This window comes from Schistocerca piceifrons, chromosome X (genome assembly GCF_021461385.2).
Source record: "Schistocerca piceifrons isolate TAMUIC-IGC-003096 chromosome X, iqSchPice1.1, whole genome shotgun sequence".
Taxonomy (NCBI): Eukaryota; Metazoa; Arthropoda; class Insecta; order Orthoptera; family Acrididae; genus Schistocerca; species Schistocerca piceifrons.
The window spans coordinates 561,508,412-561,535,177 of record NC_060149.1 but is presented as its reverse complement, the minus strand read 5'-3'; the positions used below and the strand labels follow the sequence as shown (position 1 = coordinate 561,535,177).

The 26,766-nt window shown below is 44.1% G+C and overlaps 1 protein-coding gene across 1 annotated transcript in view; it reads right to left on the bottom strand.

Annotated features, from left to right (window-relative positions):
* LOC124722520 (adenosine receptor A1-like) overlaps nt 1-3,250 on the bottom strand; it is a 70,721-nt gene extending 67,471 nt beyond the window's left edge. Inside the window, exon 1 of the mRNA XM_047247671.1 lies at nt 2,829-3,250. Within this exon, the coding sequence (XP_047103627.1) occupies nt 2,829-3,250 (422 nt within the window). The remainder of the gene's footprint in view (nt 1-2,828) is intronic.
* Nucleotides 3,251-26,766: the final 23,516 nt, after the last annotated feature.

Below are 26,766 nucleotides of genomic sequence, written 5' to 3'. Positions count from 1 at the left end.
TATGCTAAGAACAACACATACACCCACGCCCGAGGGAGGACTCGAACCTCCGGTGGGAGGCACCGCGCAATCCGTGGCATGGCGCGTCTAACCGCACGGCCACTCCGCGCGGCCACGTTCCGATGTTGATTCACCTACAAACGTCGATATCGATCCTAATAAGCGCAAGATGATCCAAAATGGACCTAATATCAGTGTAAACTTGTCACCTGATCGGATAAATTAAGTTTCTAGTTACAACAGATCAATAGCCGTTCCAGGATACTCCATCGAGGCGAAGAGGTCTTCTAAACATGCACTGTGCTACAGACGCAGGCCGGTGGGGAGAGACTTCTGCTGTGGTAGCAATCAAATGTATCGTGACAACTGTGGTCTACATGAACATTACAGCAGTCCACTTCAATCCCATCGTGCTTGATGTATTTCTCGATGACGATAACATATGTATCGTGACAACTGTGGTCTACATGAACATTACAGCAGTCCACTTCAATCCCATCGTGCTTGATGTATTTCTCGAAGACGATAACATCTTCCATCAGGATAAATATCTGTTTAACGAGGTCAGAACTGTGTTACAGAAGTATGTGGGGAGTGATAGTGAATTCGTGTTGATTTCTGGTCACGTAATTCATCTGACCATAACAGCATCGGAAACGACTGGATTGCTGTCGGGAGCCAGCTCTGTGCATACAAACTACCGGTCGGTAATTTACGGGAATTGCATGACCTGTGCATAGACGTCCGGTGAAACATACCTCCACAACACTACCAAGGAGTTTTCGAATCAGCCGCCCGGGTAGCTGCACGTGTTACCGCGACCGCTTCCTGATCGTATCTACCCGGATTAAGAAGAGGTGTGTGTTTGCTGGCGCGCATCGTTGTCGTTTTTAGGCGGTTTCCTACGTCCCGCTAAGTCAATACAAAGCTGTTTACCATGTTACACCTTAGTTACATTCTATGCCTACATTTATAATACTTACTCACACTTGTATGCAGAATTTATCAACAGAAAGACTGGTTACACTTGCTTGTCTTGCGGGCTGAGTAGGAGACTGATGGCCGCACCATTGTGGTCTGCTTAATCACTCTGTATCAACATCAGTTGTTGAATTCATGCCACGCAGAATGGCAGCTGTATTGCATTCTAAAGGTAGACACACACTCTGGTAAGGAAGTGGTCGTAGTTTTTGAATTAAAAACAATTAATGTTTTCATTAACGACGCGTTTAGCTTTCATGAGGCATCTATGGGGATAGATTAGGAAATGAGACACTTAAAGTAGTACAGAAGTTTTGCTATTTGGGGAGCAAAATAACTGATGATGGTCGAAGTAGAGAGGATATAAAATGTAGACTGGCAATGACAAGGAAAGCGTTTCTGAAGAAGAAAAAATTGTTAACATCGAGTATAGATTTCAATGTCAGGAAGTCGTTTCTGAAAGTATTTGCCTGGAGTGTAGCCATGTATGGTAGTGAAACATGGACGGTAAATAGTTTGGACAAGAAGAGAATAGACGCTTTAGAAATGTGGTACTACAGAAGAATGCTGAAGATTAGATGGGTAGATCACATAACTAATGATGAAGTATTGAATAGAATTGGGGAGAAGAGGAGTATGTGGCACAACTTGATAAAAATAAGGGACCGGTTAGTAGGACATATTGTGAGGCATCAAGTGATCACCAATTTAGTATTGGAGGGCAGCGTGGAGGGTAAAAATCGTAGAGGGAGACCAAGAGATGACTACAGAAAGCAGATTCAGAAGGATGTAGGCGGCAGTAGATACTGGGAGATGACGAAGCTTGCACAGGATAGAGTAGCATGGAGAGCGGCATCAAACGAGTTTCAGGACTGAAGACCACAACAACAACGTTATTAATCCCAAAATTTTCCTTTTACAACGTATAAAAACTAAAAAATGTCTCTGTGCTATACTGAAACACACATCGAATGACATGAACACGCAGAGACCTTTTCCTTTTACAACATCTTAGAAACCATAAAACGGCTCTGCGCTATACTGAAGCACCAGTCGCATAAGACGAACTCGCTGAGACCTAGTCAAAAATAACTAATAAATCGTGTAACCACGGGCTGAATTGCTGCAAGAGTTGAAAATCCTTAAACATATGTGTACGGTCGACGAATTATTGCTGAATTATCAGCTCACTGGTTAGGAACCAAGGCTATTAACACTCAATAATGTCGATTTTTGAAGCTTCTACATAAATTTCGTTATGCTATTTTAATGGGTTACATTTCGGTTTCACCTATTTTCTCATCAACCCTTCTCCCTGACTCTGAATGTTTTATTCCTAAACAACATATTTTTAAAGTCGGGTAGGGACCTGGTGTTTTAATAACTTTTTTTATCCCTAGTCATCGGGTTGACGTCCATGTTTGGTGGTTATCTTACAGTTTCATTTAGTTAAGACTGATGTCACTTTTTTATCTACTTGGAATAATTTTAAAATTCGTTAGGGGAGATTTTGGTCTGATTAATTGTAATCGCTTCCTTTCATTATAGCCAATCAACCATTGTTAGATCTTTTTTCGTAAGCATTGAATATACTGACTGTTAGTTAACTACTTTGAGCCCCACCTATGTGCATCCTCAGCAGACATTGTATGCAACCTCATTCCGCTGTACTGCGAAACGCGTTGTTATTCGAAAATTAATTGCAGCGAAGACTGTTTTTAATTCAGATATTCTGCATACGGTTGCTGTACTCTTAAGTGGTCATGAAGTTTTGGCTGAACAGTGTTGATAATCGGTAAATAAAAATCACCGACTGAGTGCGTCGGGCTCTAGCGTTTTACACGTACCTGACGTTCATGATTTCCTTGTAGCGGAGTGCGTGCACAACTGCGATGTAGCGATCGACAGCTATGGCCACGAGGCTGTAGGCCGAGGTCATGTGGGCGCTGCTGACGACCACGAAGCGTAACACGCACGTGTACTTGTAGCCACCGAGCCCCACCCTCGAGGCGCACACGTAGCGGTAGGACAGGTAGAAGACGGTGGCAGCGCCGACGAACGCGTCCGCTGCCGCGAGGTTGGCGGCGAAGCGCGCCGACAGGGAGACGCCGGCGAGGCGGCGGCGCTGGCGGACGATGGCCGCAACGATCGACGCGTTCGTCGCCAGCATGAGCAGCAGCATGACGCCGTCCACGGCCGCGTGGACCGCCAGCAGCGGCAGCCCCCCGGGCACGGCGGGCAGGCCCTCGTGCAGGCACGACTGGTCCATGCCAGCTACGTCCTGGTCAGACAACAATACTGCGCATATAGCGACCATCTTTCAACGTAATGAATATTGCGTCACATGAAAATTTTTACTGGGATGGGATTTCAACCCGAATCTTCAGGTTGCTTTAAGTAGCGGCTTTAAACATTAGTCTTTCTAAGCTCGCCCCCAGTTTTGAGGCAAACCTAGTAATTAACAAATGAAATAAATCCCTTTAATACTGTAGGTCTGCAACCATGGTGGAGTTTTGCAAAGAAAACCGTCTAGATCACGTACTGAATTTTTTGTTTATTATTGTGACAGCACACACTGATACCACCCGACGTGCGTCAAAGCTGGCAATGAAATAGCAAGTTAACGTCAGACGCGGGACCTGGTGGACCCAATCGTGTGCGCCCATTGAGCCACACCTACCGTGACTCTGGGCTATGAGCGGCAATATAGAATGGTTGGTAGGAGCCACTCATCAAACACAGCACGCACGTATAACATTTTCGCTATATGATGCTATGCCGACGCCGTCTAATCGCGGCTCCAGCAGCATCTTTTGTGGTTTAGTTCATAGGGCCTCTTCCTTGTTGACATTGAGAACTAGACTCTGTCTCTTGCTGTACTATTTTTAATGAGATATACAATTAAATCCCATTTTGACTGTGTTAAAATGTTCGCTAATCATTACTGCTTCTTTCCAGTTTTCCTACGTCGACAGTTGCCTCCCCACTCTGTAACTCACATCTCCTTACAGTTGGGTATGAAGCTGCACACAACAATTACAACGTCTTGATTACTGCTATTATCAGATCAAAACATAGAAGTCATAATACTAACTTCAGTTTCAGCTGCCACAAAACCTATGTCTAACCAGGCATAATTTTTACTGCTGTCAACACCGGAATTTGTTTACGAGTTCTAAGCCTTTTTCTAGTGACAGCAGTAGCCCAAACGTCGTAATATAACTATAATAAGTACGATAAGCGAACCATACGAATTTATTCGCAAATAACAGATCTACGTTGTCACTTGTGTTTCTCCCATTACTTTCAAATACTAAAACCGTGCACTTTTCCTGAGTACATAGGAATACTAACAAGGGGGATCGGATCTGGTATAGGGAAGTGCTTATCCTGCCATGGAGCTACAAACAACACTGATTACATTGCACGTTCGGCATCTATGAACAGTGTTCACTGATAACTTTTCATGATTTTATCCTGGATAATATTCAATGAATTTAATTTAGTGGCAGAGTAAGCCACGGTCTTCCCCCAAATCGGTTTCCCAGTGGTGCTTTTCCCATGGTTGTAGTTCAAATGGATCAAATGGCTCTGAGCACTATGGGGCTTAACATCTGTGGTTATCAGTCCCCTAGAACTTAGAACTACTGAAACCTAACTAACGTAAGGACATCACACACATCCATGCCTGAGGCAGGATTCGAACCTGCGACCGTAGCGGTCACGCGGTTCCAGACTGAAGCGCCTAGAACCGCACGGCCACACCGGTCGGCATGGTTGTAGTGACTCGAACTAATAGTAGAAAATGAAAATGGCTATGAAAGTATGAGTCAGGTTGAAAGACGTAAACAGAAAACTTACTGGTTCCGGAGGATAACGGAATATAGCTATAAACGAAAAGCGAGAGAGAGAGAGAGAGAGAGAGAGAGAGAGAGAGGGAGGGAGAATAAAGCAGTAAGAGTGTAGGAATTTGAAAGAAGAGAAACACTGATGTTGCAGTTATGACAAACCGGGATCGTTAACATTTTATCTAAGTTTTAACTCATTTTATCCTACAGATAATTATCAACGAAACTCAGAGGTAGCATCAAGTCAAAGGGAAACATGAATATGCAAAAGGGACGTTAAGCACAAGAATCAAAACACAATCCAGTTTGTGTTCTTTTTCGATTAAGCTGAAAATCATAGAAAAATTTTAGTTGTTTTATACGTAACACAGAGAAGAGTTTTATTTAAGCATCAGCATCTTCACTGATTTAATTTAAGAAAATTGGAAACCCAGGTTAAGTAAAGATTATAATTTGTCACGACACTCCGACGTTCACCATTTCTGAACTTTTTTCTGATTTCACATCACGTCAGAGCATCTTCGATTTATTTTCATTAGCCGGTCGGATTGGCCGTGCGGTTCTAGGCACTACAGTCTGCAACCGAGCGACCGCTACGGTCGCAGGTTCGAATCCTGCCTCGGGCATGGATGTGTGTGATGTCCTTAGGTTAGTTTGGTTTAATTAGTTCTAAGCTCTAGGCGACTGATGACCTCAGAAGTTAAGTCGCATAGTGCTCAGAGCCAAGCCATTTCTAATTTATTTATTAATTTGGCATGATCAGAAAAGTGCCTTCAGACTCTCCTTTAGATCAGACCAGGCTTCTACACACATAACACTGTTTACAGTGATCAGGCAAAACATTATGACCACTGTCCACCGCAACGTTTGATGCCGTTGGTGGCGTTGTGGATACATGAGACGGTAACAAAAGTATGTATGTGCAGCAGATAGCCCAAATACCGGCTGCAAATGGGGAAACCGACTGATATAAGTGACTTCGGCGAAGTGCAAATTATTATTACGCAAAGCTTGTGAACAAATACACTACTGGCCATAAAAATTGCTACACCACGAAGATAAAAAGCTACAGACGCGAAATTTAACCGACAGGAAGAAGATGCTGTGATATGCAAATGATTAGCTTTTCAGAGCATTCACACAAGGGTGGCGCCTGTGGCGACACCTACAACTTACTGACATGAGGAAAGTTTCCAACTGATTTATCATACACAAACAGCAGTTGACCGGCGTTCGCTGGTGAAACGTTGTTGTGATGCATCGTGTAAGGAGCAGAAACGCGTACCATCACGTTTCCGACTTTGATAAAGGTCGGATTGTAGCCTATCGCGATTGCGGCTTATCGTATAGCGACATTGTTGGTCGAGATCCATTGACTGTTAGCAGAATATGGAATCGGTGGGTTCAGGAGCGTAATACGGAACGCCGTGCTGGATCCCAACGGCCTCGTATCACTACCAGTCGAGATGACAGGCATCTTATCCGCATGGCTGTAACGGATCGTGCAGCCACGTCTCGAACCCTGAGTCAACAGATGGGGACGTTTGCAAGACAACAACCATCGGCACGAACAGTTCAATGACGTTTTCAGCAGCATGTACTATCAGCTCGGAGACCATGGCTGCGGTTATCCTCGACGCTGCATCACAGACAGGAGCGCCTGCGATGGTGTACTCAACGACGAACCTGGGTGCACGAATGGCAAAACGTCATTTTTCCGGATGAATCCAGGTTATGTCTACAGCATCATGACGGTCGCATCCGTGTTTGGCGACATCGCGGTGAACGCACGTTGGAAGCGTGTATTCGTCATCGACATAACGGCGTATCACCCTGCGTGATGGTATGGGGTGCCATTGGTTACACCGAGAGGTCACCTCTTGTTCGCATTGAAAGAACTTTGAACAGTGGACGTTACATTTCAGATGTGTTACGACCCGTGGCTCTACCATTCATTCGATGCCTGCGAAACCCTACATTTCAGCGGGATAATGCACGACCGGATGTTGCAGGTCCTGTACGTGCCTTTCTGGATACAGAAAATGTTCGACTGCTGCCCTGGCCAGCACTTTCTCCAGATCTCTCACCAATTGAAAACATATGGTCAATGGTGGCCGAGCAACTGGCTCGTCACAATACGCCTATCACTACTCTTGATGAACTGTGGTATCGTGTTGAAGCTGCATGGGCAGCTGTACCTGTACACGCCATCCAAGCTCTGTTTGACTCAATGGCCGGGCGTATCAAGGCCGAAATTACGGCCAGAGGTGGTTGTTCTGGGTACTGATTTCTCAGGATCTGTGCACCCAAACTGCGTGAAAAAGTAATCACATGTCAGTTCTAGTACAATATATTTGTCCAATGAATACTCGTTTATCATCTGCATTTCTTGTTAATGTACGAATTTTAATGGCCAGTAGTTTATCTCAAAAACGGCGAAGCTTGTCGAATGTTTACGTGCTGTTGTCGTGAGCATCCACGGAAAGAGGTGGAAGGACAACGAAGACACTTTTGGGTGCTAAATAGTTGGACGTCCACCACTCTCCACAGTACGTGAGTTTCGGAGGCTTTCTGTTTTGTAATGTAGGGTATATAGTGATCTGTGACATCTCTGCCGAAAGAACACAATGCCAGTGCACGCACAAGTGTTTCGGGGCACACAGTTCATCGTACATTGTTGAACATAGAGCTCCGCAGCAGACCACCACTACGTGTTTCCGTGTTGACCCAACGACATCATCAGTTACGACTGCAGTACTCACACGTGACCGTCGACATTCAACCGCCAATGAATGGAAAGGTGTCTGTTCTTCGGGTGAATCACATTTTTGCTACTCTAAGTCGGTTGTCATCTCCACATCCACCGTCATCGAGGTGAACGGCAGGTCGAAACGTGCAGGGTCCTATGGTCGCAGGTTAGTCTGAGAAGCAGTTTGTAAGCAGGCTGTTAAGGTTTTCTTATTGGTAACGCCACGTAGCGCTCTGTATGAAAATCACTGGCTATGCTGTGTGCAGTCTGTGGCTAGTTTGCATTGTTGTCTGCCATTGTAGTGTTGGGCATTTGGCTGTTAACAGCGCGTAGGGTTGCGCAGTTGGAGGTGAGCCGCCAGCAGTGGTGGATGTGGGGAGAGAGATGGCGGAATTTTGAGAGCGGATGATCTGGACGTGTGTCCATCAGAGACTGTAAATGTGTAAGACTGGATGTCATGAAGTGCTATATATATTATGACTTTTGAACACTGTTAAGGTAAATGCATTGTTTGTTGTCTATCAAAATCTTTCATTTGCTAACTATGCCTATCAGTAGCTAGTGCCTTCAGTAGTTCGAATCTTTTATTTATCTGACAGTAGTGGCGCTCGCTGAATTGCAGTAGTTCGAGTAACGAAGATTTTTGTGAGGTAAGTGATTTGTGAAAGGTATAGGTTAATGTTAGTCAGGGCCATTCTTTTGTAGGGATTATTGAAAGTCAGATTGCGTTGCGCTAAAAATATTGTGTGTGAGTTTAGTGTTGATCAGAATAAGTAAAGAGAGTAATGTCTGAGAACGTTCAGTTTGGCTCAGCTGTTTGAAAAGCAAATAACGTAAGAGGTTTATCAGCACAGCAATTAATTAATTTTTCTAAGGGGACGTTTCAAGTATGCACTGGGAGACATTCTCCTGCGCTTGCATGGGACCTGTGGTAGTAATCAAAGACACCCTGACATTTGCGAACCACCTGCGTCCCTCGATGCTTGATGTCTCCCCCGATGGCGATGTCATCTTTCAGGATTAATAAAACGTTCCGGGCATCTTTCAACAGTATAACTGTCCGTGTCACGGAGCCACAACCGTGCTACAGGGGTTTGAAGACCATTATCGTGAACTCACGTTGATCTATTGGAAACCAAACTCTACTAATGTAAATCCTATGGAACCCATCTGAATCGCTGCCGGGCACCATCACACGTACGCAAATCAGTGGCCCGTTATTTACTCGTTACATGACCTGTGCGTAGACTAATTCCTCATATCTGCAAGAACCTACTAACAAACTGTCGGATCCTTGATACGCAGAATCAGTGGTGTATTTCGATCCAAAGACGGAGAAAAAAAGGTGGTCAAAACGTTTTGGCTCATCAGTGTACATCCCACTTAGGTATGGAATTATAATAATTTTAATATAATGAAATGTAATGAATGGATTAATAGAACAAAAAATGATTTGAAACAAAATGTGACGGTATGTTACCATTAGGAACAAGTTTACTGTTTAACTAGAAAACATAACCAGTCTGACATCAATTTTAAGGAGAAAAAAGAACACATGTCAGATATTAGTCCCACAAATCACCTCTGCACGAAAATTTGGGCCCTAATTCTGACAGTATGCAGTTATAACCTTCTGAAATTATTGGTTTTAAACATGATCGCGCATCGCCTGTCACTCGCTCCTCGCCATAGCGGCCACCTAGTTCTCGATCGCCAATTACGGTACGGAGGAGCGAGTACGAGGTTTCTGAATTACTGTTAAGTGCCTAGTTCCACCAGAGATCTGTTTACTTTGAACATTTTTGTGTTGAGATTCATAAATGAAGTGCCGGCCGAAGTGGCCATGCGGTTCTAGGCGCTGCAGTCTGGAACCGCGTGACTGCTACGGTCGCAGGTTCGAATCCTACCTCGGGCATGGATTTGCGTGATGTCCTTAGGTTAGTTAGGTTTAACTAGTTCTAAGTTCTAGGGGGCTAATGACCTCAGAAGTTGAGTCCCATTGTGCTGAGAGCCATTTGAACCATAAATGAAGTGTAAATCACTGAACCGAATGAGTCAGTCGATAAAGAAGTAGCGTAAGCCCATCTAATTATTAACATCGCTCTTTGGATATTAAAGATGATGCTGTTAAAATGAAGTACATTGCAGGAGATGTGCTATTCTTCAACGTCATGTCCATGATCAAGCAACAAACAGAAAATCATTAACTTCGTTCATATTAATTCTTCATTTTTGGCCGACCGGAGTAGCCTAGCGGTTCTAAGCGCTACAGTCTGGAACCACGCGACCACTACGGTCGCAGGTTCGAATCCTGCCTGGGGCATGGATGTGTGTCATATCCTTAGGTTAGTTAGGTTTAAGTAGTTCTAAGTTCTAGGGGATTGATGACCTCGGAAGTTAAGTCCCATCGTGCTCAGAGCCATTTGAACCAATTCTTCATTTACTTATGTTTATTCATTTTGATTTTGAGGCGATATACAACGGCAGGATATCAGTACTAGAATATTGTTTGAATAATATTGTACATAGGTTCAAATGGTTCAAATGGCTCTAAGCACTACGGGACTTAACATCTGAGGTCTTCACTCCCCTAGACTTAGAACTACTTAAACCTAACTAACCTAAGGACATCACACACATCCATGCCCGAGGCAGGATTCGAACCTGCGACCGTAGCAGCAGCGCGGTTCCAGACTGAAGCGCCTAGCACCGCTCGGCTACAGCGGCCGGCTTGAACATATGTGAGCACGAGGTTGGTATTTTATGTATTAATATTAGACACCGGTTTTCACGTTGAATAACATGTGTTGCCGAACATGATTTTAGAGCTTTCTTGGCGGATGAATGCACCTCCCACCTTCTTTTTGCTCAGTTTCGTCATCCCAGGAGTAGGAGGGCTCTGGTTGTCATTCCACTACACACTTCGAGCTCGGGCATTAGTCAGTTACAGAGCAGTGGAGCAAGTGAGGAACAATGTTTCGCGCGAGAGTTTAAAAGCTGTACTTTCTAAAGATTATAAACTGCTTACCATCAAAACTGTGGCCCAAATTTTCTCTTTGGATCGCTTATATATTGGAAGTGTGCTATTTTCTCCTTAAAATATGAAACTAAGTTTGTGAAAGTTCTTTTTAAGAGCAAATAGCTATAGTGCTAGTGATAACACTACTTTTAAAAGGAATGGGAACAATACTAATAGTAGGAGACATAAAATGAGTTTGGGAGTACACGAGTGAGATTATAGGACACAGCGAGTTCTCACGGAGAGAAATTCAGATGCACTGCACAGTCTACGGACTTTGGGAAATTACGAATGTCTGGTTGGAAAAAAGGGTACTTAGTTCTAATGTGGTAAGACAGACATAGTTTTTTCTGCATATATGTCATTAGCCGCCTTTTGAAGCTGGATATGTGGTTGCTTGATATAGTAAGCAATATCATACCGTACCACACCGTAGAGCCGCTAAAAATTATTTTGAGAAGGTGGCTAAGTGACGGAGTGGGATTGAAGGTATTTTGCTCTAATCGGGACAAGTGTTTCTGCTGTGTTGTTCAAGTAAGACCATTTAGATCCAGAAGATTTATGAGGAACTGTACACGTTGATAAGACAGTAATGCAGGCGGAGTTTATAGAAATATCTGCAGTTCAGTGCATGTATCGAAGATAGCTATGCCCAATAGACTGAAATACGGTCACAAAAACGACCACTAAAGATAGCGTCACGGAAAATTCAAATGTGGAAGAAGATAACACAGTTGTTTCTCTTTTAAATCGTCGAAACCACTGGTAATGAAATAGGTGACTATAGGACAGAAAAGCAACTGAAACTGCTCAGCAAAGGGAAGGCCACTTGCCTTGACGGGACACTTAGACGACTCTACACAGAGTACGCGAAGAAACTTCTTTCTCTTCTTGTATCTGTGTACTGTAGGTCGTGAAGGAACTAGGCGTTCTTAATGATTGGAAAAAAGACGTACATCATGTTTTCAGGAACGATCCTCCAACAGATGCACGAAACACTAGGCCTACATCTCACATGTTTGTCGATTGTAAAATTTAGGAACATGTTTTAATCTCTAATACAATGACTTTTCTGGTGACTGATAAGGTCCTCTGTAGAGGTCAAAATGGGTTCCGAAAACAACGGTCATGATACCTAACCCGCTTTGCTGGTTCACGAGACCCAGAATGCTGGAGATACCTGACAGGATACCGCACTGCCACCTAATAAAAAAGGTATGAACGTTCGAAATATCCGACCAGCTGTGTGACTGGATTGAAAAGTTTCTGGCAAACAGATCTTACCGTTTTGAGTTTACGTGGCCACAAGTCAACACCTGATCTGTTGCCCTCTGGAAAATAAGCATTAATGGCTTGCTCTGCAACACACCAAAATTTCCAGCCTAACGGATAAGGATAGAGAAACACTGATAGGGAAAAGGCCAACAAACAGCAAAGGAAGAGTGAGGAAGAGATAAAATGGAGAGAGGGGTGAAGGTCTGAAGAGATGACCAAACGCCCAGTCTTAGATTGTGTGATAAGAATCTCCCCCACGAAGAAAAAATAAAACTAGATCAGCCATTGAGGCATTGTTTCCTAACACCGTGGTGTGGTGGGAAGGTTGAAACTGGGCAGTCCAACAAGATGTAGACGACAGTCAAGTGGGAACCGCAGCGACACTGAGTTGGGGACTCGCGACTTAGGAGGTGACTGTGAATCAGCCAAGTAGTCAAGTAAGGCCGATGCTGAGGCGGCAGAGGACAACGAAGACCCAGCGAGTGTCTTGTATGGATGACCTCCACACATTCGTTGTCTCCTTGGTGATACGTAGTTTATTTGTGGGACTGAGGGTGTGCCATTCAGTATCAAAGGTCCCGAAAACTTCACAGCTGATCAGAGATCATTCTCCGGTGTGCCGATCTCCAGAGATGGTTTACCGGTAGCCTGGCAGTTTGTAAATTTGTGGTAAGTTTCTAAGGGACCAAACTGCTGAGGCCATCGGTCCACAGTCTTACATACTACTTAACCTAACTTAAGGTAACTCACACTAAGGACAACACACACCCTTGCCCGAGGGAGGACTCGAACCTCCGACGAGGGTCCCGTCCGCACCATGGCAAGAAACCCCAGACCGTGCGCCTACCCTGCGCGGCCTAGTAGCCTGTTTGACCAGCCTGACAGCAAGTTCATTTCGTTAGATTCCGAAATGTCCTGTGGCCAAAATTAAGGTCACTCAACACCCATGGTTTTTGAGGGCAGAAAAAGACTGCTGAGTAGTCATTACCTAAGGATGACGAGGGAAGCAGTGGACAAGAGCTTGTAGGCTGCTTAAGGAAACACTACAGGCGAGGAAGGGTTTACCTGTGCAGGAGCTGATACGCTCAAGAGCATACAGTGCAAACCCAGCCATCCAGCAAGGGCTGCTGTTCAGAATGTCCAGCGTATGTCCAGCGTGAGCTTAAGCGAAGCCAACGCGACCATCGACCATCGAGCCATCAGTGTAAATTATTTCTGAGCTGAAAAATGGCTATAAGTACTATGGGACTTAACTTCTGAGATCATCAGCCCCATATACCTAGAACTACTTAAACCTAACTAACGTAAGGACATCACACACATCCATGCCCGAGGCAGGATTCGAACCTGCGATCGTAGCAGCAGCGCATTTCCGGACCGAAGCGATTACTCAGCCCTGGAACTCGCCGATAATAGCGAACAACTGGAGGTGGATTGCCTCAGGGGGAACTCGGTTTTCTGGGGGACACAACTGGTCCAGGCGAAGCTGTGGCCAAGGCATCGATCACGGAGGTGTAAGTGAGATGACCCGAAGGAAACGTGGCAGAGTGTAAGACTCGAAATCACTGAGATGGACCAGACATGGACTGTAGTCGGTATCCCTGATCTGAGCCGCTGCTGCGTGGGATGGATCAACGTGTTAGGGAAAGGAAGACGGTAATTTGAATGTTGAGGCGAACTGCAAATATGGGCGGCATAGTTTGCAAGTAGTTGTTGTCACCTGATCCACTATGGAGGAACCCCAGCTTCCAGCAGGAGGCTGTTCACTGGTCTCGTTCGGAAAACCCCTGTTGCAAGTCGAACTCCGCAGGGTCCAGCACCTGCAATGCTGAGGGCGATGCTAAACCATACACTAGGCTCTCATACTCAAGACGGTACTCTACAAAGGCTTTGCACAGCTGCTACAGTGTAGGGCGATCTACACCTTAGTCATTGTGACTCAGGCATCGTGGAATGTTAAGATGCTACCAGCACATTTCCTTAAGCTGACTACGATAGGGGGGGGGGGGGGGGGGCAGGGATTTTCTCTGCCTCGGGATGACTGGCTGTTGTGTGATGTCCTCAGGTTAGTTAGGTTTAAGTAGTTCTAAGTTCTAGGGGACTGATGACCATAGATGTTAAGTCCCATAGTGCTCCGAGCCATTTGAACCATTTGAACTACTATAGGAAAGCCAAGTTAAGTGGGCATCCAAGTCCGGTCCTAAAAAGTGATAAGTCTCCACTACATTATGCAGCTGGCCATCGAAAGAAAGTTCTGGATTCAGATGGACAATACGATGGCGACAGAAGTGCAAGACCCAGGTCTTGGTGGTTGAAAACTCCGAGCCATGTGTGGGGGCACATGCCTTTCGTATGGTTCTCTGCAATCGACGTTCAGCCACTCCAATATAAGAGGAGCAGAAAGAAATACAAAAATCGTCAGCATACAAGCCGGCAGATAAAGAGAACAGCGCTGCTGCTGCGATACCATTAAGGACCACTAAAAAAGACTGGGGCAATGAGTATAGAGCCCTTGGAACCCCATTCTCTTGGATATGGTGCAAACTGTGTTAAGCACCGGCTCGAACTCTGGAAGTGTGGAGTGACAAAATGTTCCATATGAAAATCGGGAGCGGGACCTGGAGACCTAACTCGTGCAGAGTAGCGAGGATGTGGCGTCGCCAAGTGGTATCCTAGGCATTCGTCAGGTCAAAAAAGGCAGCAATGTGTTGACGGCGGGAAAAGGCAGTTTGGATGGCAGACTCCAGGTGTGCCAAGTTGTCAATGGGGGAGTGACCTCGGTGAAAACTGTCCTTGGACAGAACCAGAAGGTTCCGAGACTCAAGGAGCTAACACAAGCGCAGGTGGTTTGACCAGAACCAAGATGGAATCTTCCTACACGTCGGCAGGGGCCTGAAGATGGCGTAGAAAATCCCCGAAACTGGATGTCAAATAAAATAATTTTGAAAGTAGACACCTGAAATGTGTTTGACTTAATATCTTGTACCGAACAGCCGACTCCTGCAATAATTTCTGAAAAGGGGGACATACAGAGCTCTGTGATTAAGTCTGGGTCGGTATATACAGCTCCATTTGTGAAAATTCCAGGTATACATGTGGTGGTATGATATCCGCAAAGATCTCTGAGTATGGTTGAAACCTGGGAAGGAGAGTTTCATGTTACAATGGTGGCGACATATCGTTTCCAACACTCCTGTCTCCATTGTTTGATCAGCTGAGGGACCTGATACTAGTGAGTAGTCTTGAACGAACAGTAACACAAGCCTGACGAAGAGGGGTCTGACGTACTAGGTCATGCATTGATACTATGAAATAGAGCATTGATAATGGCTAGGCACTAGCCAGAATCTAGATTTGCCTAGTAACACCTGAAAGAAAAGGCGGGTGATTGCTGTGCTCTTAAATTTAAACGTCATATCACAGTCGTTGAGTGTACCTACATTCCTAATCCAAGGTAACTTGATGATAACTGTTGTGATTTCCACTGTGATTTCCATTTTGCACCCGCTCATTCCTTATTTTCCGAAGAGCCTTCACATCTGGTGGTAAGTTCCTATGGGACCAAACTGCTGAAGTCATCGAATGTTCAAATGTGTGTGAATTTCTAAGGGACCAAACGGCTTAGGTCATAGGTCGCAGGACTTACATACTACTTAAACCAACTAACGATAAAGACAACACACACACCCATGCCCGAGGGAGTACTCGAACCTCCGACAGAGGAGCCACGCAAACTGTGGCAAGGCACCCACAATCACGAGGCCACCATGCACAGCTACCCCATATTTCAGCACCCATTACGGTTCTACTGTTGATGGATAGAATTTTGTCTTTATATGTGAATGAAGAATGGATATCGAACCAAGTACTGAGTTTTTTCACGTCAGCAGTGTCTCGTACAATATTTGTTGCCTCCTTTGGATGTATTGTACTGATGATATAGAAGAAATGTCCCAAAACAGTTCCAACTCTTCCCAGATGTTTGGTATGTTGTAAGATGGATAGAACTATGCCCCTTACATGAAGTCATTAAAGATCACCGAACTCATATTGAGCAAACAATGGGGCTGAACAAAGATGACTGACAAGGCACGTCGGCCGGTGTGGCCGAGCGGTTCTAGGCGCTACAGTCGGGAACCGCGCAACCACTGCGGTCGCAGGCTCGAATCCTGCCTCAGGCATGGTTGTGTGTGATGTCCTTAGGTTAGTTAGGTTTAAGTAGTTCTAAGTTCTAGGGAACTGATGATCTCAGAAGTTAAGTCCCATAGTGCTCAGAGCCATTTGAACCATTTTGAACTGACAAGGCACAATGCATCTTGTAGAGGGTATAGTATGGACGTATTGGAATAATTAATGTTGGGTGATGGTTTTAAAGTAATTCACGCGACTTGAAAACTTTTTGGAAATGCGTCAATTTACTGGAGACTATGTTATCTGAGGGAAGTATTCAGAGTTGACCGTGGCCGGGTGGCGGCACGCGAAGGGAAGCGACGATAGGCAGCTTAGGGCGGCTCAGACTCCAAGAAAGCTGTAACAGGGCGCGGCATCCAGCTGCCTTAAGATGAGTGACAGTGAGGGGCTGGTTGACCCGATGCTGGTGTACTTGGCAGCTAACGGCAAATGGTACGCCTGTTGATAAATGTCCGTCATCCTGTTTTCAGTGAAACATGCGAGAAAGCCACGCAAATCAAATGTATTGCAAATGTAATGTATTGCGAATACATAGAAAGAAGGATCCTATATTGTATGATTATATGATAGCGGAACAAACACTGGTAGCAGTTACTTCTGTAAAATATCTGGGACTATGCGTGCGGAACAATTAGAAGTGGAACGATCATATAAAATTAATTGTTGGTAAGGCGGGTACCAGGTTGAGATTCATTGGGAGAGTCCTTAGAAAATGTAGTCCATCAACAAAGGAGGTGGCGTACAAAACACTCGTTCGACCTATACTTGAGTATTGCTCATCAGTGTGGGATCAGTACCAGATCGGGTTGACGGAGGAGATAGAGAAAATCCAAAGAAGAGCGGCGCATTTCGTCTTAAGGTTGTTTGGTAACCGTGATAACGTTACGGAGATGTTTCACAAACTCAAGTGGCAGACTCTGCATGAGAGGCGCTCTGCATCGCGGTGTAGCTTGCTCGCCAGGTTTCGAGGGGGTGCGTTTCTGGATGAGGTATCGAATATATTGCTTCCCCCTACTTATACCTCCCTAGGAGATCACAAATGTAAAATTAGAGAGATTAGAGCGTGCACGGAGGTTTCCAGACGGTCATTCTTCCCGCGAACCATACGCGACTGGAACAGGAAAGGGAGGTAATGACAGTGGCACTTAAAGTGCCCTCCGCCACGCACCGTTGGGTGGCTTGCGGAATATAAATGTAGATGTAGATGTAGAATCTACAGTGGAGCGGTCAACAGAGGCCAATATATGTGTGTTCGTGACTATAGCAACTTCACGCTGAATTCACGGTCCGCAGAGTCTGAAGTAAATCAAGTGAAGAGCGACACAACGAAATACGCCGGCCTCCAATGGGAACGTAGGACCAAGGAATTTGAAGTACTCTCTTGCGAGTCAGAATTTCGGAAAAACTGGTGTTTTATGCAGACGCTAACCTTGATGGGCGGCCTGGGAGGAGCTAAATAGCAGAAGTTGAGAGGAAGGGAAATTTTGTGGGAATTTGTTCACTTCCCAGGGCAGGCATTGGCTGGCACTGGGAAGCGACGCATAATTAACGCGACTGGCGCTGCAATTGGCGTAAGTGATTTTGCTGGAGGGGAAACCGAGGCGAAGAGCAGATTGGCAGAAGTCTCCGTAGAGGTCTTCTGTTTCCAGCTTGCCAAGAGTGTCGACGCGGCGTTCTTTGCTCAGCTTGCCTGAGAGAGAGAGAGAGAGCATGTCTGCAGTTTAGGACCTAGCAAACGGAACGATTGAGCTTGGAGATAGTAAGTTTTCGTTCAGCTTTGTACTGAGCAAGATAGCTAGGAGTAAATCGACGAGCGCAACCTTGCAGCACCACGAGGCTGGCCGACGTCCGCACAACTACGCCGCCCCACCATTCTGAATCCAGTGATATTGCGGCCGCTCTGACTTGAGTTAGGCAACTGATTAATTTGTTGGATCACTCCTCAAAGTTTCTACGAGGATTTTATGGGCCTTGTATAGTAGAATTCTTCTCGCACTTCGCATTACATCTGGGTCAGTCGATAGGAATTAATTTTGATTTATCGCGGTTTACTCCACGTAAACGCAATTTATTCCCACTGCCTGTTAGGAGAGTCATGTAATGTGATGATAGAAGGTCGTGAGTTAAAATAAATTTGTGGTAATCGACTGAATCTGTTTTCAATCAGGTAATTGAAATCCCAAATCACTTTCTTAATTAATTTTATGTTCAACATTTGCATCTGGTGTTCAATAGCGGAATATAACATCAATGTGCACCCCTTTGTAATTAAAAAGGGGATCAATTCTGATTCAATTAATGTCAACACTGCCACCACAGTTCAATCAGGAGTTACAGGGCCTTATTACTTTCTTTGCGTTATCCGATATTGCGGGAGTTTTGCGCTCTCTGTTGATCTGTAAGTCAATTAGCTGGGGTGAACACACGCCAAAACCAGATAAGTGACGGGTGAGGTGCTACAATGTACACCATTCCTTCACTGCACCATGAAAGCACACTGCTGAAAATATCACTACCATGTGTTAATCCTATGGGGCTCTTCATTGATCTCTTTAGAACCTGTTCAACAGGTAAATCTTCCCACAGTACTGATCAAAATATATCAGATCTGTGAATCATTGAGTGTCCTTTACTGAAAATAGCAAATTTCAGTGTTGTATGTACTCATGTCTTGTAAATATAGATGAGCACTTTAAGAGTAAAAAGACAGTCCGCTAAGCATTGTTCTTCTTGTATACAGGTGAAGCTTCAAATTTACCATGCTCTCTGCTACATTGAATGTGACGAAAAGTACAGTCATTCGATAATACTGCAACCAGAGCTTAGAGATAGGGATTTCGCCCTCCAGGTTTTCCAATGTAGTTTTGAATTTGACTGTTAACAATTTGGACAGTCTCATTCTCTCTGAAAAAAAGGAGTTGTGACCAATCACTTTCACTTAACGTTCTCCCACTTTCTTGCTCGATCGATCTCAATTAGCTGAGCCTTAGTAAAAATCAAATTAACCAACGCATGATTTGTCAACATACGAGCTCTCAAGACCTTGAGTATGCATGGCGTTGAGAATTTTTTGTCGACCATATTCTGGGGGCTTGAACTGTTTGTTAAATTCCATATCTTTAAAACTACTGGACGTCAAAAGCTTCTACAGGACTTAAGTTGCAGTATTGTATTGTGTGGTATTGAACTGGGGACCTAGAAACGACGGATAGGCTTCGTCCCCGCGGTAGCCCGCAGTGGTACACAAACCCACAACAGGTTACAGCAGTCCACTCACCCCACCGCCTCCCCACGCCGAACCCAAGGTTACTGTGCGGTTCGGCCCTCTGTGGACCCCCCGGGAACGTCTCACACAATACAAGTGTAACTCCAATGTTTTCGTGGTAGAGTAATTATGGTGTACGCGTACGTGCAGAAAGTGTTTGCGCAGCAATTGCCGACATTGCGTAAGTGAGGCCGAATAAGGGGAACCAGCCTGCATTCGCCAAGGCAGATGGAAAATCCCCTTAAAAACCATCCACAGACTGGCGGACACACCGGACTTCGACATTAATCCGCCGGTCGGATTCGTGCCGGGGACACACCATTGACGTAGAATGAGAGGAGTTCATTTATTTAATCATACAGTGATAATTGCACAATCAGACAGTGTTTGTCATCAAAATACTATGAAACCAGATAGCTCAAAGTATTCATATCCATTAACATATAACTACGGTCTTACGAATAATGGACAGCTATACGGCCTTGGCCTTGTTGAAGGAACCATCCCGTCATTTTCCCGAAATAATTCGAGAAAACCCCTAGAATCTAAATTAGGGTGGCCGGACAGAGCAGACTTAAACCTTTCGAATCCGAGGTCATTGTCTTAACAAATCCACCGCCTCATTCGCCTCGTCCTATTCTACAGTGTTCTTTAGACCATACACATTTTGCACTGGATAACTTACTACGTAACACAGATCATCACTGCACAGATTTCTGGACCACATACACGCTGCGGTGCCCTTAGCACTCCCTCCTGTCCGTTCGGAAATGAGACTCCGAGGTCGTAAACGCTCAGCTGAGCCCATGCACATCATCACGTTACCCCTTCAGTCTGTCTGCAAAACTAAGTCATTATCCCTCACGATAAGTGAGATGTTGCGTTCAGGATACTGAAAATACATTATTATCATGCTCTGTAGCTCATGGCACATGATTTTCTTGTGAAATATTTACATATTAATAATGTATTGTAATATGAAGGAATGTTGTTCACATACCTTCTCATTATTAAACACTACTCTGAGTCCATGTTTAATTGTGCAGTATGCACTGCTTATGAAGTATGTTCTCGTACCTTTTAAAACCGATGTATTTCATTTCGTTGGAGAATTTTTTATACAATTGTATTGTCTGACAGAAAATTCCGTTTTGGGTCATTTGTTTGTTTCTCTTTGTTAAATTTAAGACTTTATTGGCCCCTGTTCCATAATTATACGGAGAACTATCGGTGCAGTACCTGCTAATGTTTTCCCTAATACGCACAATAAATTGATAGATGCACTCACTTGGTGCAGTAAGGACACCCACTTCTTAAAAAACGTTTCTACAATGAGCACGACTATTGCTTCTAGTTATTCTTACGGCACTTTTCTGCCGTCTGAAAATTATGTTCACGTTTTGTGCCTATGATCCCCAGAAATGAATCCTGTAATTAAGAACTGAGTGTAGCGTAGAAGGGTCTAGAATGCATCACAACACACTGACTGTTAGAAACTGATAATGGATCCCTAATAATATAACACGCTGATGGCATTCGTCACACTATCTTTAGACTTAACATCTACCACCTAATATGACACAGCTACATGCACACTTTCTGAACAGAGACTGGAACCTCATCTGGGCCAATTGACTTTTTATTTTTAATTTTTGCAGTTTCTACTTGACCTCGAGCTTTGTTGCGAGAAACAGCATTGTGCTTGCTGATACACAATATTCTGATTCCCTAATACCAATTTTTACTATTTATGCCACACCAGATGTGTCCAAAATATATAGGAAGTTATTACTAATCTCGCTCTTAACACCTGTGCTAATATTCATGTCTCCACATGTTATTATGTCAGTTTTGAAGTCTAGGACTCTTTCCAGGATAAAGTCCACATTATCGTCGAGCGGCACACACACACAGAAAAAATGGTTCAAGTGGCTCTGAGCACTGTGGGACTTAACTTCTGAGGTCATCAGTCCCCTAGAGCTTAATATTACTTAAACCTAACTAACCTAGGGACATCACACACATCCAAGCCCGAGGCAGGATTCGAACCTGCGACCGTAGCGGTCACGCGGTTCCTGACTCTAGCGCCTAGAACCGCTCGGACACTCTGGCCGGCACACACACAGACTGATTGAGTTTTATGGGTGTCTAGCTTTCTTAATTTGACAGTTAGCATTTCAGAATTTTTATCTACACATTACCCAGTTTTAAAATGTGCACCACGTATGAAATAATGACGAGTAGATGACCGCACAGCTTTTAGGATAGTTCTACATCAGCAACTTGCACATTCGTATGACGATATGCGTAATCCATGTCTCCACACCAATGCTCTGTAATGTAGGCCACTGCGCTGTTCATAGACTGTAATTCAGCATCAGTTTGCTGTATTTTATTTTTAATAGACTGCGCATTCTGATTGAAACAGATAATTCGACGCCAATTTCTGTGGTGTTTGTGCGCTTCGGTATAACTTTAACAGGATGGTCCGAGAATTACTGACTCTGTAAAACTTCAGGAAGATGTCTCAGAATGTTTGGCTGGGTAGGAGGTGCGAATAACAAGTTCCTTGGCAGCTGTGAAATCATAACAGCAGTTGTGTCAAGAACATATCTTATTCAGCAGAGTTCACATGGCAGCTGTGTACGGTATCGAGGCGGTGTCGTTAACCCTGTGCGTCAGTGCCTGCTCCAGGAAGGAGGTGTTGGCGGGTTAGTATTTTTACTGTTTTTGCAGGTTGGCCCAAGTTATGCTTTGACAACGCGCCGCTTTCAGTAATGTAGAGGGGCTCAGGCAGCTCTTCATGAAGTAACCCAGTGCTTCACTGCACTGGGCTGAGGTATGCATCATGTACACTACACACTTTTCCGGCTCACATATCGGAATTTCGCTGCCAGCAGGCTGTACCATCTATCCACGCATTGTGAAGTCCGCTAGATAGGAGTTGGTACAACACTCCTCCTCCCTTCAGAAGATCCGATCCACCAGACTGCAGCCTGCTGCTAAATCTGTCAACACTGTATGGCACATTTCAAAGTTCTTTTTACAACTATTTACATCTTCCACCATAAATAGTTTTCCACTAGTCCAGCCTAAGTCACAATGTTCTATGACTGGCACCCTTACGACTGTTTAGACTCAAAGGGTGGCTCATTTGGTCGTTATATGTACGATGGACGCAGAGTTTTGGAGATGGATGGTGTTCCTCCATAGGTAGATATAGGCTCCACTAGCTGGCACCAGACTCAAAAAGGTAATTTGTGAATGGGACTCCCATCATTGTATTTTGTGATGTTATCTACTACGTTACTGTTGTATATATTGAAATACGAACATTGCACTTACATGCCCCTTCTGCACTGCTATAAATCTTTCCAGTGAAATGAATAGGTTGGGATACAAGGTATTGACCAGGAAACCTAGGTTCTTAGTAGGTAGTCCACCCAAAGATTTATCGACGCTATTTTGTTATTTAATACTTGTAAAATTTGGTAAGTATACGAGGGTAGTTTCGAAAAACAGTTTCTCTAGTTTGTCACATCTGGGCCGCATATGGAAAGCCGTGGAAATGGAAACAGATGCTCTACTGAACCTTCCAATTTCTATTACGAATCTACTTATACCTCGTAATGAATCTAGCGTCGCAATTTGTGAAGTCTGAGGAGTCTGATTTCTGGAGGAATCAGGTTCTGATCCCTGTCCTTCCAATCAAATATATGATTTCCCTAAATCACTAAAGGCAATCGCCACGGCGGATCCTTTGGAAAGGTCATGGTCGTTACATATCGTTTGTCAAGTTCGTGCATGTGTTTCTAATTTTTGATGGGACGTTTAGCCACCCCTCTTCCTAAATAAATTTAAAAAAAAGCTACTCTCATTGAACTACGTGTCCTGTGAAAGTAATAAAGTTGGAAAAGCCCGTTCTACGTTGTCACAGTTGTCGTAGCAGAGCCCAGATAGCTTCATCTTAAAGAGCGGGCCCATGTGGAAATCAAAGGCATTCAGTCGTTTGTCAATATGATTAGTGTCTGTGGACCTCGAGGTCTACCAAAGAAACATTTACATTATCACAAAAACGTTGCGTCAGTATCATAGAGTAATAAATCCCAATTCGTTGTGAACAGATTACAACAACATTCGCGTTACATTCACATTTTCGCAGTACAGTATCTAACGCTCTTTTAACACTCTGACGTGTAGGTTTTTACCTGGGGCAGAATACTGCTAGAGGCTTCTACTACCGCATGAGAGCCATTATTGGCGTAAACATTGTTGAGTGCGTCTGAGACTACAGAGGTGAGTTAAACTTGAGGACGAAAGTCACTTTCGCGTGATGTGGCACTGCCAAGTAACATAGCTCAATGAAGCATGTACCATTCACAGAAGGAACTGGTACAGTATAGTACAACTGAAAAAAAGGCAATGAGACGAACAGAAACGATACTTTATTTAAACACAGAAATTATAAGAAAATCGCCGCGATTGATAGTTGTCGCCTGAAAATTACAAAAGGCGGTACATGCTTTGCAACGTGCAGCCATGATGGGAACAAGATTGGTAAGGAATTCTTGTGACAGGGCTTTCCCTCCCTCCACCAGCGCGGTTGGACACCGGTGAATGGTTGTTGGCGCATGTGGGCGTGCTGCAATGGGTCTCATCGCCGAATGCCACTCTTGGTTGTTGGGATTTATTTGGCTGAACTCTCGTTCCAGAAGCTCCTCGACCTGCTCAAACCGATGTGTCTCCACATTTTCATCAATAATAATGAAGTCAGGACCAGATACATCCTGAAAAGACACACATGGGGAAGAAGTTCAGTGTCACAATAACCTTGATCGGTGAGTGTTCCATGTTCAAAGATTTTAAGGTCAGTACAGCCATACAACATTATGCCTCCCCACACCACAACCGGTGAATCACCAACTCGATAAAGTTCGACAATGCTCCTGGGTGCGTTACCTGTTCCTGCCTCTCACCGTTTGGGGGAATGTATTACATAATTGTATTAGAAGATTAAGAAAAGAAAGAAAGGAAAACCTTGAGATAAATATGATTTTCAATCAAAAAGAAACAGTGTTTTGAGACCAAGTACGTAAATATATTGAAATTCTACCATAAAACAGCAGACGTGATCAGGAAAGGACGTGGTACTTTCTTAGGAAATACAGAGAGAACGAAGGAAGACAGATTAATAAAGAAGATCTACACAATCTTCCAAAACAGGAAAATGGACAAAGAAAATAGGTTGGCAGGCATTGCAAAAATGGACTTAAAAGAAACACAGATTGCACTGTAGACCTCGCTCAACCTGAGATAAATTCAGACTGTAAGTCAAGTAATCTGAAAGTCTTAAGTAAGATGAAACAAACCGAAAAACATCTGGCGTCAAATGGTTAGATGGGAGGAAAAGAGCTTATTTTGAGAAAATGAAAGTTTAGGAGAGGTATGAAGGCAAAGAGAAATAGCGTTGACGTCGTTCTTAGTTGGCAAGAAACATGATTTAACAAAAAGTCTTTAAAGAAATATAACGTTACCGAATGAAGTTCCATACAATGCCTAAAGTACTAAGGGATGTGATCGACAGACAAAATGTACAAAATGCATTGCGTACTGTAATTTAACGATAGGAGTAACATTTCCTTCAGCCTGGGCACATGCCAGTACTTATTCCCACGCACTCCCGTATCTGCTCGACCCCTCACTCGAATGACGCCGGGCTCTCTCAGCCTTAGTGAGTTACGCCCTCTATTTAGTGTTGTTGCATCATCACTCTGTTACAGTGTTATTTCCTAAGATTCCTTAGAAATAATGGTTTGGTATGCTTCTTTGTGGAACTGCAATGGTGGTTATTTTGCAGAAACTTATTTGTTGCACTGAAGTCTTAAGATAGGCATCAACAAATTACTGAGCAATGAAACAGGTACGTCCCATGAATGCGGTATGTGCAAAAATGTCGACACTAGAAAACCTATTTTTGTGCACGAAATGGAAACTTTGTGCCAACCTTTGTTCACGGGAGTGTGACAATTATCGACCGAGAAAGATCTAACACTAGACAACTATCAGTAGTAATAACACTCGCTAACTAAGTTATACCTTCACTAAAAACAGAGAAGCATGATAATGCACTAAACGACTTATTAGTGACCGATAGGTATCATTATACGCCGGTTTATCGCACAATGAGCGTGACCATTAGGAAATCATACGAGAATCTCGATACGTTGCAACACTGAAAAAAGTGGTAGACATAACGTCTCCAAAACGAATACCAGTCAAGGTAGGATACGTGATGACAAGTGCCCGTGATTATTTACGAAATCCCCGGGTCCGATTCCCGGCTGGGTCAGGGATTTTCTCTGCCTCGTGATGGCTGGGTGTTGTGTGCTGTCCTTAGGTTAGTTAGGTTTAAGTAGTTCGAAGTTCTAGGGGACTGATGACCATAGATGTTAAGTCCCACAGTGCTCAGAGCTATTTGAACCATTTATTTACGAAATATCAAGTGCAGTCACTGACAATGACGGAACAACCTTTGTGCAATAGCTGATGGAACGATTACGGCGACATTTTGAGGATGGAACATGTGGAGGATGCCTCCGCCGACGAATATGCTTAGCTAGCAGTATCGGAAAGAAGTGGATTCAAATCCCAGCGCCACCTTTTAGAATTACGTTTCAAGACTAATGCCGGGATTGTCCCTCTGAAAAAGACACGGCCGACTTCCTTCCCCGTCCATGTCCTAGTTGACGTTGAGCTTCGTATCTTATCAACTGTTCAGCGACGGGACGTTAGTCACTGATCTTCTTCGTTTTCTACAGTAGTGGTGTTACACTGACGCAATTGAACCATCACCCAAAAACAGGGCGTAAAAAATTTACGTATACAGATCTACGGTGTTATTAGATTTACTTACATTTAGTTACTCCAGTGCTAAGTAGCATGCTGGGCAATAAGTTTCAGTGTAATGAAGATACTTCGTAAGAGTTAGTTTCCTTCGTCACAAGGTCTTCCTGTATTACGCCTCTATCCGTTGGTTTCCATAACTGTGCTGGGTTGGGATTTCTTCCATCTGTCATGCGTATAACATCCCCTCAAACTTCAGTCTTCTTTTGGCAACTATTTTATGCAGGCTGCGTGGAATGCTTCTTCTCAGCACATCATCGTTTGAAACGTAGTGGCGATAGATGATCTTCAAAATTCGCCCTAAGCAAATTTAGTGAAAAACACTGAGCTATTGTGACGACTCTGCTGATGTTTCCCGGTCTCACACACAAGTATGACCATTGGTAGGATAGTAGTGGAGTTAAGCTGAGGCTTTGTGGACGAACTTATCGAATCTAAATGTCATATCGATTGCATTCGGTGTAAGATTGCAGAAAATTTCCCAGTTTGGCTGGTGATGTCTAAATCTACGTCCCCGTTATTATAGGTAAGGATG